This window comes from Tachypleus tridentatus, chromosome 3 (genome assembly GCF_004210375.1).
Source record: "Tachypleus tridentatus isolate NWPU-2018 chromosome 3, ASM421037v1, whole genome shotgun sequence".
In the NCBI taxonomy this organism is placed as follows: domain Eukaryota; kingdom Metazoa; phylum Arthropoda; class Merostomata; order Xiphosura; family Limulidae; genus Tachypleus; species Tachypleus tridentatus.
Genome location: NC_134827.1, coordinates 41,191,844 through 41,208,862, shown reverse-complemented (window position 1 = coordinate 41,208,862; position 17,019 = coordinate 41,191,844). Strand labels below are relative to the sequence as shown.

The 17,019-nt window shown below is 36.4% G+C and overlaps 1 protein-coding gene across 1 annotated transcript in view; it reads right to left on the bottom strand.

Annotated features, from left to right (window-relative positions):
- Positions 1-284: 284 nt before the first annotated feature.
- LOC143245817 (regulating synaptic membrane exocytosis protein 2-like) overlaps positions 285-17,019 on the bottom strand; it is a 40,691-nt gene continuing 23,956 nt past the window's right edge. The window contains exons 11-16 of the mRNA XM_076492071.1: positions 14,269-14,413; positions 12,845-12,985; positions 10,410-10,602; positions 3,743-3,951; positions 2,124-2,388; positions 285-504 (exon numbers count right to left, since the gene is read on the bottom strand). Coding sequence (XP_076348186.1) covers positions 312-504; positions 2,124-2,388; positions 3,743-3,951; positions 10,410-10,602; positions 12,845-12,985; positions 14,269-14,413 — 1,146 coding nt within the window. The 3' untranslated portion in view covers positions 285-311. The remainder of the gene's footprint in view (positions 505-2,123; positions 2,389-3,742; positions 3,952-10,409; positions 10,603-12,844; positions 12,986-14,268; positions 14,414-17,019) is intronic.

Below are 17,019 nucleotides of genomic sequence, written 5' to 3'. Positions count from 1 at the left end.
TAATAAAACTAGTTTGAAATGAACCACACAATATGTAATATTGTGTTGACAAGTTCACGGCAATGATTCCTTTTCAGCCACTAAAAAACCGTGTTTCAAATTTGCACGTGAAAATCCGAGATTTCATACGCAATAGTCTGATGATTACAGAAACCATTATAAGAGGACAACTGAGACACAGTCAACAACGTATCTAACCCTATTCCAGTAACGCGAAATATTTCGAGTTTTTATAAATAACTTTCTTACCAGTTACACTCAGTTGTGAGGTGCTGTTGCTCCTTTTAGACAGGCCCATCAGCTGAGGCATTTTAACCCCCTCCCCGTCTACTGCAGACACCCCCTGATCGTTCCGTCATTTTACTTTTTGTTGTTGTGGCACCAATTGCGGTATCCGAAAGGCTTCCGTCGTCTTTCTCGTGACCAAGCCCATTGTTCCGAGTTTCTTCTAAAGGCCGAGGCGGATGAACCGGTCCACAACCCTGCACTGTGGTGGTGAACTCGCTGGAAGATTAGGTGTTAAAGTAAGAGGAAACATATAACAGAAATCGGATATAAACAGAAACGTAACCCTTTTTTTTACATTTAGTTTGACGTAAACTTTATTTTTGGTATCCTTCCTCAATATAAGTTAGTGCGCTAATAAAATTTGTTTAGAAGTATCCCCTGGTGGATCATCGATAACTTTTAACAAATTTACAACGTTAAGATTCGGGGTTCGATTCCACTGGAGGACACAACACAGATAATCTAATTTTAGATTTTCACTGAAACAAACAAACAAAATATCTTTAGAAGTTTAGCGACATCTGTCTTTAACTTATGATCGGATGAGAACACAAAATTAATCCAGTAATAAACATTGCAAATCCAACATAACGTTTTTACTTCTGGTGATCAGAATACATTCATGCATAATTTGGGGTATTTTCGTCCTTTATACACTTCTGGGCGTAATTCCAACAATATCTTACGACGTTTGGCAAGCTTAAAAAAGTTTAGTTAGTCCTAAGTCGACGCAGAAATGTAATAATCCACAACTACCCTCATGTTAATAATAGATAAGAAATAAAAGAAAATGTACAATAAATAAATATAGAGTTTAAATATACTATTAATGAAACTAACACTAGTTTCCTAAACAAATAAGATCCCGTAGTTTCTGCTACACAGAGAACGAGCGATCCCTGAAAAGTAATATCCAATTAACGTTCACAACAGTTGAATCATTTTTAACAAAGTGATAACAGATACATTAACTTGAATAACAGTAATAAATCCGTGTAATTAAACTGTTTTTAAATAAACATATAATACATATATCACTCCATCTAGTTCAAATGATTATTGAGAGAGTTATCAAACCAAAAATCTCTCTACATTTCTTATTCCGTAATTGCTAGTCAAGGAAAAACCAATAGTCTGATATTTTCTAGTCAAGTTAGGTTATATCTTGGCTGGATGTCTTCTATCAATATAACTAACGGTACAAATTATTAGAGTTACAGCTCTTAAGAGTTTTATTTTCGTTTCGCAAGGGACAAAACCACTTAGGCTGCAACGGGTGATATAAAAGCACTTAGATTACAGAGATTGATAAAACCACTTAGATTGCAATTAATGATACAAAAGCACTTAGATTATAACGTGTTACAAGAAGCACTCAGACTACAGTGAGTAATAAGAAGCACTTGATTGTAACGAGTGATAAAAATCACTCACACTGCAGCGAGTGGTAACTTGTTATTCACAACTATTTTAATTTGTATTTTTCGGATTTCAAACCAAGAATGAATAAAAATAACTTTTCTGATTTAGCTTTTGTCTGCAACAAGTCACTGGCCTTTTCGTGTAATACCAGAACTCGCCAAATGGGCTGGGTGATGAAATGACAGAAGTCAAACTGAAGCCCTATTTCTGTGGGCAATACAGCGCAAGAATTTCATAGTAATGATTTGGAATCAGTTAGGCCTAATAACTATGACAAGCTCACTTAGGTTTTCCAAACAGAACTGTGATAAAACATCTATAGTTTCAGGGATTTTTATCATATATATGTTAGGCCTACAGAATTATAATGCTTTCAGTGTTTACGTTGAAACCCTGGTAATATGGAGGTTTACCCGAGAGTCCGACTGCCCCTGGGTCGTTCAGATTGTGTAGAGAAGGCACTGTTAATGCTCAGTTTCGATGCTGAACTCGACTCTGATCCGTCACTTTCCATCCTGACTATCGCTTCCTTATCCAGGATCGTCCCAACCACGGGAGCCATTCGCCGTGTACCATCCAATGGTGCATGCCCTCTGTGGGGGTGTGCGTGAAGTTGCTTTTCCACAGTATTTCTCGAAGTAACTTCACTGTCAGAACACAAGGCGCCAGATGTCATGGCTAGACGAGAAAAGAGTTACTTGTAGCGACCAACGAATTTGGTTGTCGAAGAAGATTGATCATTGGTTACGTGAAGAGATTGTTAAAAATTATTTGTTACGTGAACAGATTGTTAATAGTTATCAGTTTTGCGAGTAGATTGTTTGAAAAGAGTTTTTAAAAAAACGACTTTTACACTGCAGACAAATATAAAATGTTTTAAAAGGTTATTGGTCACGTTGTTGTTAATGAAAGTAAATTTAAAATATTATACATGTAGTTTGCTAGAGAAGCGGTTAATATATTACGCAGACTGTGAAAGAAGATGGTTGAATAGAACTATGTATATTGATAAAGGTGGTTACCCGGATAACTTGTTGAAGGTGGTGGTTAGATAATTAACTGACTGTTAGAGAAGGTGGTTACACAAATAAACCTCTAAAGGTGACTGGTTACGCAAATATGTTAAAGGTGTTTACAAGGAAAGACTGTTAAATGGAGTGATTACTTAATTAACTGGTTATTAAAAAGGTGTTTTGGTTTGTTTTGAATTTCGCGCAAAGCTACACTAGGACTATCTGCCTGTTAAATAAGGCGGTTTCATAATTTCGTTGCTTCGTGATGACGAGAAACCCACTTGAAGTAAAAATGTATTCTCAAGACGGCTGGTGTGGATATTAAAACTTTTATTAATATAAAGTAGAAAACAACGTTTCGACCTCATTAGGTCATCTTGAAAGGTGTTAAGATGACCCAAGAAGATCAAAATGTTGTTCTCCACTTTATTTTAACGAGTTTTAATACACATAACATCCATCTCTAGACTACAATTTGGTTATTTGTTAAAGAGTATATCTGGTTACGTCACTGATATCTCGTATAACATTAGATCAGAATCAACATACGTTCTTCACGTTATTTTGTTTGTTCTAGCCATGATCTAACTCACAATTAATGGAGTTAGGTATTCTGCATAATTGTTTGTTTTGAATTTCGTGCAAAGCTACACGAGAGCTATCTGCGCTAGCCGCCCCTAAGTTAGCAGTATAAGACTAGAGAGAAGGCAGCGAGTCATCACCGCCCACCGCCTACTCTTAGGTTACTCTTTTACCAATAAATAGTGAAATAGACCGTCAAATTATAACGCCCCCTCATGGCTTAAAAGGGCGAGCATGTTTGGTGTGACAGGGATTCGAAGCCACGACCCTCAGATTACGAGTTGAGAGCCCTGACCACCTGGCTATTCTGCATAATGGATAACACTAGACGAACCTCAATATATACATGAAGTCAAACCATAACAGTGTCTCTTGTTCTACTTCAGTGTTATTATTCTTGTTTGAAATTAAACTGGTTATTAAAGTCAGTGTTTTACCTCTTCCTCTTCGCTGCATCTTCATTCGAAGATTTAATTGGCTGGTTCTCTCTTCCATATCTGACCTCATCTGGTGGCGTGAAGACTGTTCTAGTGACGGGGGAATTGGAGGCAGCTGACGTTTTATCTGGGGGTGTATACCTGACAAGAAGGCTTCTTTTGTCTTGAAATACTGACGAGTCGGGGACTTTACTATGAGGGAACGAGGCCTGTAAAGTATATAAATAATATATAAACATAGGAGTTTGATATTCTGTTAAAACGGGCCCTAACAAGCAAGCCACAAATCAACCTGTCTACATACGTATAATTAAGCCTAAACAATATTCCAGCATCGCGAAGTAATTTAAGTTCTTTTGTTAACTATAAAATAAACATCCATTAAATGACTGACCTCGGGTCATTAAGCTGGTGTGGTTAATTTTTGATTTCAGTGAGTGAATTATATTTAGCGTAACGACTTGGTTAATATAATAAAATAATGAGAACAGGCGATTACCTCACAGTGAAGTAGGGTGCGCTCCAAATGTACCCGACTTATCCTAACGTTTCACGGATGAACAAACTATATCTTAACGTTTTCAACAGAGAAATACAATATCAGAAGATCTATCACACGTGACATCATAATGTAAATACATCTCGGTCGTGGATGTGGATATACTTCATGATGTAGAAAGAATAGTTGTTTTTAACGTGCAAAATATTTACAATATAAAGCAAAGTTATATAGATTGAATATTTAAGAAATTCATGGTTTCATATCGTTTTTAAATCACGTATCTTTATATAGCTACGAATTGTTCGACTAATCAGACAACCGAGAAAAATTATCATCGTGTGGATCTTTTGATGGTACCGAGTTCCTTTTGTTTGTTTGTTTGGGAATTTCGCACAAAGCTACTCGAGGGCTTCCCTAATTTAGCACAAAGCTACTCGAGGGCTATCTGTGCTAGCCGTCCCTAATTTAGCAGTGTAAGACTAGAGGGAAGGCAGCTAGTCATCACCACCCACCGCCAACTCTTGGGCTACTCTTTTACCAACGAATAGTGGGATTGACCGCAACATTATACACCCCTACGGCTGGGAGGGCGAGCATGTTTAGCGCGACGCGGGCGCGAACCCGCGACCCTCGGATTACGAGTCGCACGCCTTACGCACTTGACCATGCCAGGCCCACCGAGTTCCCTAAGAAATAATTAACAAGTGCTTTGGATTTCACGTGCATGACGAGTTTTTAAAATTCAAAAAAGGACTGACTGTTCTTGTTGTTGTGGTAAACTTCACTTAAAATCACAACCGTGAACTTAAGATGTAAGTTTATAACCTCATTGGTGAAATTACTTCTGTGTTTGCCATTTGTAGACATTTTTAAAATATAGACAGTGTCATTCGATCATACACTGGTTTAAAAGTTAACGGTAGCAGTGGCGTAGCTAGGGTTTTCAGCGCCCGGGAACAAAGTGAGTTTTCGCGCCCCCTCGTGACAAAATGTAAGCCATAATTTCTAATTATGTAACATCAATTTGGCGCTCCCCCCTAGCTACGCCATTGAACGGTGGACTTACTAACTATTCCATGCCCGCCACAGGTATCGAATCCTGGTTTTTAACCCAATAATCTTTCATACTTACTGCTGAGCTACTGTGGGTCAGGCTTGAAAAGATGGGGACTATCCTTTAACCTTTGTTTTTCATAAAATCTAAGAAACATAGAGTTCATCTGGAGCCCATAGCTACGTAACAATATGATAATAAAGTTTATTGTTAAAGAATAGATGTGTTTCCTTAGTGGTGATATTCATTAACGTCATAAATACAGATATTGGATGGTTCCTAAATAATATGTAATTAGTATACAAAAACCCAATGGTAAAAATGGTACAGTAACTTTACTATCAAAATTTAGGCCTTCTACATTACCAGGAAATTTAAACCTGGCTTTCAAAGTATATTAGTTAATAATATAACTGATAAAAACAAAACAACAAACGAATAAATATCATTCTAATACATTGCGATATAGTTTCAGTATTTGAAACTATAGGTCTTGGCGTACATTATCCTATATGTATTCTGAAAATCCCTGGACGGCTTCTTGGTGGTCTAATTTTTTAATGTATTGTGCCTGGAGTAACAAATTGTTATTTTTCAAACTCTCTTTGTAATTTATTCCTCAAGTTTCAAAGATTTGCTTGAATGTTATCCACTTTACTCATATGTCTCATTTTATTCAAAACAACTATATTATTTCATTTACCTTATTTTTACTTGGCCTTTTTGTTACTAAGCCTTTTTTGTCATGTGCGCAATGATAAGCTGTATTTTTACTAAGCCTTTTTTTACATGTGCACAATGATAAGCTGTATTTTTACTAAGCCTTTTTTGTCATGTGCACAATGATAAGCTGTATTTTACAAGCCTTTTTTGTCATACAATGAGCTGTATTTTAACTCTTTTTTTGTCATGTGCACAATGATAAGCTGTATTTTAACTAAGCCTTTTTTGTCATGTGCACAATGATAATGATTTTAACTAAGCCTTTTGTCATGTTGATAAGCTATATTTTACTAAGCCTTTTTTCCATGTGCACAATGATGCTGTATTTTTATTGTTTTGTCATGTGCACAATGATAAGCTATATTTTTACTAAGCCTTTTTTTGTCATGTGCACAATGATAAGCTATATTTTTAACTAAGCCTTTTTTTTCATGTGCACAATGATAAGCTATATTTTTACTAAGCCTTTTTGTCATGTGCACAATGATAAGCTGTATTTTACTAAGCCTTTTTTTGTCATGTGCACAATGATAAGCTGTATTTTAACTAAGCCTTTTTTTTCATGTGCACAATGATAAGCTGTGTTTTGATTATTAAAATAATTTATGGATATTCCTCTAACTTGAGATATGACGTTACTACAATATTCTCCAGATATAGACAAGTAGACTGTTCAGACAATAACTATAAAATTGTTCAAAATGTAGAAAACAAGCGTGAAAGTTTAATTTGTTGGTGCTACCTAAATTTAAACCAAGAGGTAGGACTAACTTTTCAGTCTCGCTCACAATTTAACTACAGTGATTAAAGGCTACAACAGCATTCGGGTGTTCTATAAACGAGTTTTTTCACCTAGTGTCGTTTTAAATTACTTAGTTCGAGTTTAATGAAACGTGTTTATTTTTCTGTATTGTACCAATGTTTTTATTTTCACTGCTTTAAAATTGTCAACATTTAAAAACCTAACCTGTAACCTGTTCAACAAACGACAAACCTCCATAAACTGGTCAGTTGACGATAGAAAAGAACAAAATATTGTTTAATTTTAGAATTAAAAACATTATTTTCGAATCTTACTATGTTGTTTAATTTTAGAATTAAAAACATTATTTTCGAATCTTACTTTGTTGTTTAATTTTAGAATTAAAAACATTATTTTCGAATCTTACTTTGTTGTTTCGAATGATAAAAGTTTTTTTATTTTAACGTTTCTACTCATTAAAAGTTTTGATAAAACACATAATTAAACTGAAAAGTTGATATGAAATATACTTATGGAACATTTTTATACAAACTAATCTATGGTATTTTGCGTTGTATTAGGTTGTTTGGGAAATAAAGTGAATTCTGTAATATAACATACGCGTTGTAACAAAGAGGGATTGCTTTATGTCATGATTTGGATATTACAGGAAACTTGAATGTATCATCTATTCATCAGTTATTCATTTTTCTTACAGTGTTCATTATCAGTATTCTAGACCCTTTTGTTAAAATGAAAAAAAAATGCATTTAAGAGTCATTTTTCTGCATGAAGTCACACTTGGTGACAGTGATGCTCTGACAACTCACAGTATAAAACAAGCATAAGGAGATGAAGCCACTTCTGAAAGAACTGTTCAGCATTGGTTTTCAAAGTTAAGAAAAGGAAGCTTCAGTCTCCAAGATGAGGAGGGTAGAGGGCGTTATTCCGCTGTTGACAACGAGAACTTGAGGGTGTTAGTGGAAGGAAATTCGAGAAATGGCACAGGAATTGGGTGTTTCAGTTTCCACAATATCAAGTCATCTTAAGGAAACTGGAAAAATTTTAAACCTGGACAAATGGGTTCCACAAGAACTCAATGAATAGCTGGAAAGTTGCACTTTTTGATCGTTTAGTTACTTGTGATGAAAAGTGGAGACTTTATGGCAAAAGAAAGCAATCTGCATATCACGTTAACTTGACTGTGATGAACCCCATAAACAATTCCAAAAGCTACAACTGCATCTGAAGAAGATTATGGTCCCAGTACAGTGGTTTGCAAAAGGCATCAAACACAACAACGTTCTTGAAGATGACAAGAGAAGAACATTACTGAAGACGTTTACTGTCAAGAATTGGAAGAAATTCATGTGAAGTTGTCTGAACACCACCATGAGTCAACTGTAAAGAACCAATCCTGCTTCATGACTCGACCACATGTTCCACAAATGACCTGCCAGAAGTTTAATGAACTGGATGAGAAGGTAATGCCTCATCTACCCGACTCACCAGATCTTTCACCTACAGACTACCACTTTCCCAAATATTTGGACAACTTTTTGAAAGTAAAACACTTCCATAACTGAGAACCAGCAGAGAATACCACCATGGAATTTTCAAGTTCTAGGACTTCAGAATTCTATCATGATGGAATAAAAATTCTTGTTGTTACTTGTCGGCTGAAGTGTATAGATTCCTCAGGTGCCCATTTTGACTAATAAAGTTACTGTTATTTTACTATATTACTTCTTGTGAAAAAGTTTAAAAATCCGTCAATATTTTTCAAACACCCTAATGTTTTATTATAATAGTGAACATACATGCGTAGCATTGATGAGAGATGTTTTTCAAACCGGATATAAAATATAGGTTCACTGTGGTGAGTAAAAGTAAACTCCAAACAGCGCACATGTAAAAAAAAAGCGATAACTCAGTGACAGTTGGTGAATCCGATGACAGACTGGAATTTATAGGTATTTTTAGCATGATATAAAACAGGTTTACATTAACCTTTTATAACGATAGATTTACTATTTGGAAAGTTCAAGTACATTTTAACACTGTTAGCGTCGTATAACAAAAGTAAATATTATTATGAATCTCATACACAAAACCTATATTTGATCTAAGTTTGTTGGTGTTTATTTTAATTTCACACAAAGCTACAAAAGAGCTATCTGCGCTAACCATCCCTAATTTAGCAGTATAAGACTAGAGAGAAGGCAGCTAGTCATCACCATCCACCGCCAACTCTTGGGCTACTCTTTTACCAATGAATAATGGGATTGACCGTCCCATTACAACGGCCCCACGGTTGAAAGACAAGCATGTTTGGTGTAACGAGGATTCGAACCCGTGACCCTCAGATTACGAGTGAAGTGTCTAAACCACGTGGTCATGCCGGGCCATAACGCATGCCTAATATGAACATCATAACAAAATAAACACTATTTTCTTCGGCGTGTGACTCGTAATCTGAGGGTCGCGGGTTCGCATCCCCATCGCGCCAAACATGCTCGCCCTTTCAACCGTGGGGGCGTTATGATGTTACGGTCAATCCCACTATTCGTTAGTAAAAGAGTAGCCCAAGAGTTGGCGGTGGGTGGTGATGACTAGCTGCCTTCCCTCTAGTCTTACACTGCTAAATTAGGGACGGCTGGCGCAAATACCCCTCGAGTAGCTTTGTGTGAAATTCAAAAACAAACAACTATTTTCTTTTCCTCGATATTATAGACAATAAAGAAAGCCAAACAAAAAAAAATAACCACAAAATTAAAACCTGCCCTTGCGCGTAAGAGGTAATTATAAAAAAAATATAATACACAAATTAATAAATGAGGAATAAATAAATTGTATTAGAAAGTAACGGTTCTCAACCTCTTTCCCACTGAAGGCCAGCCGATTCTGATCCTAAAATTTCACGAACCACTTCGTAGAATATTAAATTTTAAAATAACTTTTAATACGTGATCTTGTATGACATTATACCTCGGTGTCTACAATTAAAAAACTCCAAACATCTTGCGGACTGGCTGGAATCCCCACGCGATTCACTAAATTAAGTGTGATGTAATCATTCATTCAAATTACTTTACGATCTTAACAGCAGGGGGCCAATAACGAACGAATTCTTCGCATGAAAGAAAGTTTTATTTCATTCATTCATAAATAGACGGCCCCAAATTTACCATTGTTGGTGTTTGGGTCCAGCTACCAATGGGAAATTGTATTTTGTCAACAGTGCGAGATCGAATCCCAGGTTCTAGTATTTTGAGTCCGTAAACTTGCCCCAAATCCGCTAAGGCCCAACCAAGTTAGTTCAGCTCAGTGTTTACTTACTTCGCTCTGTAATTTATAGACTGTATTTCATACTAATGCACTAATAGTTTCGCATTCAAAAGGCGTTGTTATTTACTAAAATGTATGTTAAAATTAGGCTTAAAATGTAAGTGCGAATTAGGCCTAGTGTGTGTGTGTGATTTTGGGAATGATATAAAGGAAATTCTTCTGAATGCAATTAAATAAATAAACTAAATTATAAAAAATATAAAATTAAAAATTCTGCTTCTCAGTTAAAATTTAAAATACGAGGTAAGTGCTGCTTTTATTTTTATTATTGGTTTTATAACTGTAGAACAGTTTTTACCTAATTTCTGATGGAGATAATGACCTAGATGTCGCTTCAGTTTCTCTTCTGGAAGGAGATCTTGATCTCTGCATCCCGCTTTCTTTCTGGTGTACTGCTGAGCGAGAACGCCCTCTGATGGTGGCCAAGGAAGCAGGAATCGTGACTGCAACCCGCCTACCGTGATCGTAAATTAGTTCTTCTCGAGTCGAAACTGAAGGTTAAAATATTGTAAGCATGTTAGCATATGAGTGAGGACACTTAGTCAGGTCCACAGTGTAGACCATAGAAAACCTACGTTACACGCATTATACTCAGATTTTGTTTTAACATATAGGTTCGCAAATAAGCTGGAAACCTAAACTTATTACACTTTGAACCACGAAAAATAAATGAGACTAGATGTGTTCGTTAATATTTCGTTAAGATTTGTTTTGTTTTGAATTTCGCGCAAAGCTACATGAAGTCTTTGTGTTACTCGTCCCTCAATTAGTAGTGGAAAACTAGAGGAAAGGCAGCTAGTCAACACTACTGGCCGCCAACTATTGGGCGACCCTAAGCAATAAATAGTGGAATTGCCTGTCACATTATAACGCCCTAACAGTTAGACGGGTATGTTCAGTGATAGGGATTCGAACCCATAACTCTCAGGTTGCAAGTCAAACGCGTTAACCACCAGGCCCTGCAAGGCCCACATCCTACGAAGAGTGTGAAATTTGGTGTTAAAGATCCAATAATCAAAAGCTTTGTATTGTCACTTTGATCAAGTACAACCTGGTAATCGACACGTGTATTATTGATGTGATGCTACGTAATTCAACAAGATAACTAAAAGTTGTAAATTTAAAATAGGGAAAAATGGATCGTCAGAAAAGTCCATAAACAAGCTGAATCCAAATACACAGGTTGTTGTTTTAGTCCGTATTTGTAGACATAAAAATATAACCTGTGTATTTTGACTCCATGTTTACAGTACTTATGATTTTTTTTTATTTACATTTATGAAAGATAAATCCTAATATCCTAATTATATATTTTTCGAGGGCTTATTGCTGCATTGGCTTTCATTATTACCTAACCATTGTTTACTGAGCCAGGTGGTTTTTTTTTTTTTTTTTGCCTAAGGTTTCATGTAAGCACGTGTTTAACAAGCGTGGTACAAATGAAGCTGTATATAATATGTATTCATAGTTACGTAGGCCAGGTGGTTAAGGCACTCAACTCAATATGTATTCATAGTTACGTAGGCCAGGTGGTTAAGGCACTCAACTCGTAACATTAGAGTCCCGAATTCGAATCCCCGTCACACCAAACATGCCTACCCTTTCAGCCGTGTTAGCATTATAATGTGACGGTCAATCCCACTATTTGATGGTAAAAGAGTAGCCCAAGGGTTGGCGGTAGGTGGTGATGACAAGCTGCCTTCCACCTTGTTTTACACTGCTAAGTTAGGAACCGCTCAGTGCAGATAGCCCTCGAGTAGCTTTGCGTGAAATTCAAAAACAAACACAGCCACATAAATAATTTTCAATGAAAGATAATAAACTCTTTAAAATAGATCACAAGACATTTGCAGAATTTCCTATAGTATATCTGTCTAGGTTCTGGTGTAAAATATCAAGCGATTTTGCTGTAGGCTTGTAAAACAAAAATATGAATACTGATGATGAAATAATAATAAAACACGCACTAACAATTTCAGCATAGTACAAAAGTCAGAAGAACAAGTCACCACTCACAAGAGTAGAGAAATCTACCATAGTAATCGTACACTCTTGAAACAATCACTGAAAGTGTCGCAGAAAACCACGTAAAACAGCGAATTCCAGAAGTTATGAATAATATTGACAGTTTACAATTAATGTAATATAAATCGCATAAAATATTTTCCAAATAATGCACATTAATAAAACCAGACTTTTCCAACCAACTTTTTTGCTACTATCAGTATTTTAACAGCTTCAGCCGTTGAGACAGAATATTTTGAGTGTTGTTTCAAGAAGATAATTTTTTTTTTTAATTTTACAAGGGCTATCTGCGCTAGCCGTCCCTAATTTAGCAGTAATAGACTAAAAGGAAGGAAACTAGTCATTACCACCCACCACCAATTCATTTACCAACGAATAGTAACATTATAACGCCCCCACACCTAAAAGGGTGCACATCTTTGGTGCGACGGAGATTCGAACCGCTGACCCTTAGCTTACGAGTCGAGCGTCCTAACTACCTGGCCATGCTGAGCCGTTTGAAGAAGAAGTCTGCTTTATAAGATGTTTTTCCCTCTAGATTCTGTTACCATTTTTGTGAAATTCTTGAGCGATCCCTATTATGAAACACTATCGTGGTTTATGACGGTTCTTTAGAAGTAGTTTTAGTTTGTGCAAAACTGTTTTTACTTGATCAACTTTTCCCGTGAATATTCAAAAGAAGTCCACAATGATATAGTTAATACTCACTTCTCTGTGGCCGTCTCAGGCTGCTTATTGGTGACATATCTCGACCCATGACGTCACAAAACTGATTTCTCGCCAGCAGAAGGCTTGAGTCGCTTCCCATGAGCGTGAAGCTAGCGCCATCTATGTCGGCTAGTCGTCGGCCTGCAAAATAAATTACAATCGTTATTATTTGGGTACAAGGAATTAATCTAAAAATTCATTTGAATTTCAAAATATTATGAAGACATTATGGTAAAGAGGAAGAAACCTTACTTGCCCAGCTCTTTAGCTAAGACTAAATAGTCATTTTGTATTACCAACAGTAACTGTGGTGGATAAGCTGTGACGCATCCTAGTTACGTATAAACACTAGTCACGTAGCTGTGGTGACTAAGCTTTAACATATCCTAGTTACATGTTAACAATAGTCACGTAGCTGTGGTGATTAAGCTTTAACACATTCTAGTTACGTGTAGACACTGGTGACATAGCTGTGGTGAATAAGCTTTAACATATCCTAGTTACATGTTAACAATAGTCACGTAGCTGTGGTGGCTAAGCTTTAACACATTCTGGTTACGTGTAGACACTGGTGACATAGCTGTGGTGACTAAGCTTTAACATATCCTAGTTACATGTTAACAATAGTCACGTAGCTGTGGTGGCTAAGCTTTAACACATTCTGGTTACGTGTAGACACTGGTGACATAGCTGTGGTGACTAAGCTTTAACATATCCTAGTTACATGTTAACAATAGTCACGTAGCTGTGGTGGCTAAGCTTTAACACATTCTGGTTACGTGTAGACACTGGTGACATAGCTGTGGTGAATAAGCTTTAACATATCCTAGTTACATGTTAACAATAGTCACGTAGCTGTGGTGGCTAAGCTTTAACACATTCTGGTTACGTGTAGACACTGGTGACATAGCTGTGGTGACTAAGCTTTAACATATCCTAGTTACATGTTAACAATAGTCACGTAGCTGTGGTGGCTAAGCTTTAACACATTCTGGTTACGTGTAGACACTGGTGACATAGCTGTGGTGACTAAGCTTTAACATATCCTAGTTACATGTTAACAATAGTCACGTAGCTGTGGTGGCTAAGCTTTAACACATTCTAGTTACGTGTAGACACTGGTGACATAGCTGTGGTGACTAAGCTTTAACATATCCTAGTTACGTGTTAACACTAGTCACGTAGCTGCGGTGACTAAGCTTTAACACATTCTAGTTACGTGTAAACACTGGTGGCATAGCTGTGGTGGCTAAGCTTTAACATATCCTAGTTACGTGTAAACACTGGTGACATAGCTGTGGTGGCTAAGCTTTAATACATCCAGGGGATTTCTTATGATTTCAACACATAAGGTTTGGATATGTGGAAAACAACAAAAAACAATGCCACGTGATAATAATAAAAACCACACTTAAAGAACTGACCTCTAAGAAGAGGACTTCCATCGTCCAGATCATACTCAGACATATCGCTGTCGGAGAGTCTCGAGAGCGTGGAAGGTGGAGAGGGGTGGTCAGTGGACGTGATGGAGCTTGCTGCCTCTGTGTCCAGATACATGTTCTGTCGCTGCTAGGTTTATACAAGAAGACGCTATGATATCGCTTTAGAAAAAAATATAGCATCTGTTTCGTACCATTAGAAAAGTGAATGTAAGATATTAATCTTAGGAAATGGTTTGGAGTAGCCAAGTTACATCCATGTAAAAAAATAACAACAAAGGCGTATCTAATAACACTATGTAACAAAGTTTTTACTGGTTGTTGTTCCTGGACAGAAAGTGTTATTTCCCAATTGCTTATGTCTAAAGTAAATGGAAAAAGACCTATTTGTCTCTTCAAGCTTTGCTTTTGTGACTTGAAAGCGTATAACGAAAACATGATGGGAGAGTATGTTTGGGGGCTGGTACGTGAAAGTGATTTACATTACAGTTACAAATCTCGAAAAACTACTAGCCTATAAACATTTTTGGATAACTTTAGTGTAAATACATGTAAATATTGATTCATATGTTGTTTTATTTAGACCTTATATAAATAAAAATGTACAAATTTGCCCGTTTTTACATATAAAATAGGTTAATTTCTAAATTTCATTATCCAGGTCACAAAAGCAAAGTTTGAAGGGAATAATGGCCATTTTCTGTACTTTTACAACATAAGTAATTAAGAAATAACACATACTATCCAGGAACATAACTGGTGTTACATAGTGTGATATGTCTATCGGAGTGGCGTGAGAGGAGGGCAGGTCTCTAATGGAGAGCTCCCATCTTTTAGAATTTTAAAATTCTTTACTTTATGACCCACACTGACATCAAAATGTTACTTTACCCGCCCACTCACCCAAAGCCACCTATTTATCTTCCTATGTCCCGAAATGAAAAATCCTAGATTGGTTGGTTCGTTGGAAGTAAGCACAAAGCCACACAATGGGCTATCAGTACTCTGCCCACCACAAGTATTGAAATCTAGTTTCTAGCGGTGCAAGTTCGCAAATATACAGCTGTGCCACTGGGGGGAGCAAAAAATCCTAGAAACTGTAGCAATACTGCTACTGACCCTACTTTTCAGGGGTCAAAACGTTGTTTGATGACCGATTAAGTTTATCATTATTAATACATCTCTATCTCCTAATTGTGGCTTGAAACCCTATTACAATTTCAATTAAATAACGCTGGTAGTCCAAACTGTTAGAAAATACCACAGTTGGTTTGGTTATTATTGTTAAGTGCAATTCTACGCAGTGCTCTGTTCACCACAGGTATCAAAACTTGATTTTAGTGTAGTAGCCTACAGACTTACCAATGAACCACTGCAGGTGACTATTTGGAAAAATTAAAATTGTTCATAGGGAGCTGGGTGTAAGGGATCCAGCTGAGAATAAAATTTATAAACTGGGTGGTGGACAGTTAAATCACCACAGAAACATGTTATAACTATCTGAACCTGTTGTTGTTATAAACTTATAAACTGGGTGGTGGACAGTTAAATCACCACAGAAACATGTTATAACTATCTGAACCTGTTGTTGTTATAAACTTATAAACTGGGTGGTGGACAGTTAAATCACCACAGAAACATGTTATAACTATCTGAACCTGTTGTTGTTGTAAACTTATAAACTGGGTGGTGGACAGTTAAATCACCACAGAAACATGTTATAACTATCTGAACCTGTTGTTGTTGTAAACTTATAAACTGGGTGGTGGACAGTTAAATCACCACAGAAACATGTTATAACTATCTGAACCTGTTGTTGTTATAAACTTATAAACTGGGTGGTGGACAGTTAAATCACCACAGAAACATGTTATAACTATCTGAACCTGTTGTTGTTGTAAACTTATAAACTGGGTGGTGGACAGTTAAATCACCACAGAAACATGTTATAACTATCTGAACCTGTTGTTGTTGTAAACTTATAAACTGGGTGGTGGACAGTTAAATCACCACAGAAACATGTTATAACTATCTGAACCTGTTGTTGTTATAAACTTATAAACTGAGTGATGGACAGTTAAATCATCACAGAAACATGTTATAACTATCTGAACCTGTTGTTGTTGTAAACTTATAAACTGGGTGGTGGACAGTTAAATCACCACAGAAACATGTTATAACTATCTGAACCTGTTGTTGTTGTAAACTTATAAACTGGGTGGTGGACAGTTAAATCACCACAGAAACATGTTATAACTATCTGAACCTGTTGTTGTTGTAAACTTATAAACTGAGTGATGGACAGTTAAATCATCACAGAAACATGTTATAACTATCTGAACCTGTTGTTGTTGTAAACTTATAAACTGGGTGGTGGACAGTTAAATCACCACAGAAACATGTTATAACTATCTGAACCTGTTGTTGTTGTAAACTTATAAACTGGGTGGTGGACAGTTAAATCACCACAGAAACATGTTATAACTATCTGAACCTGTTGTTGTTATAAACTTATAAACTGAGTGATGGACAGTTAAATCATCACAGAAACATGTTATAACTATCTGAACCTGTTGTTGTTGTAAACTTATAAACTGGGTGGTGGACAGTTAAATCACCACAGAAACATGTTATAACTATCTGAACCTGTTGTTGTTGTAAACTTATAAACTGGGTGGTGGACAGTTAAATCACCACAGAAACATGTTATAACTATCTGAACCTGTTGTTGTTATA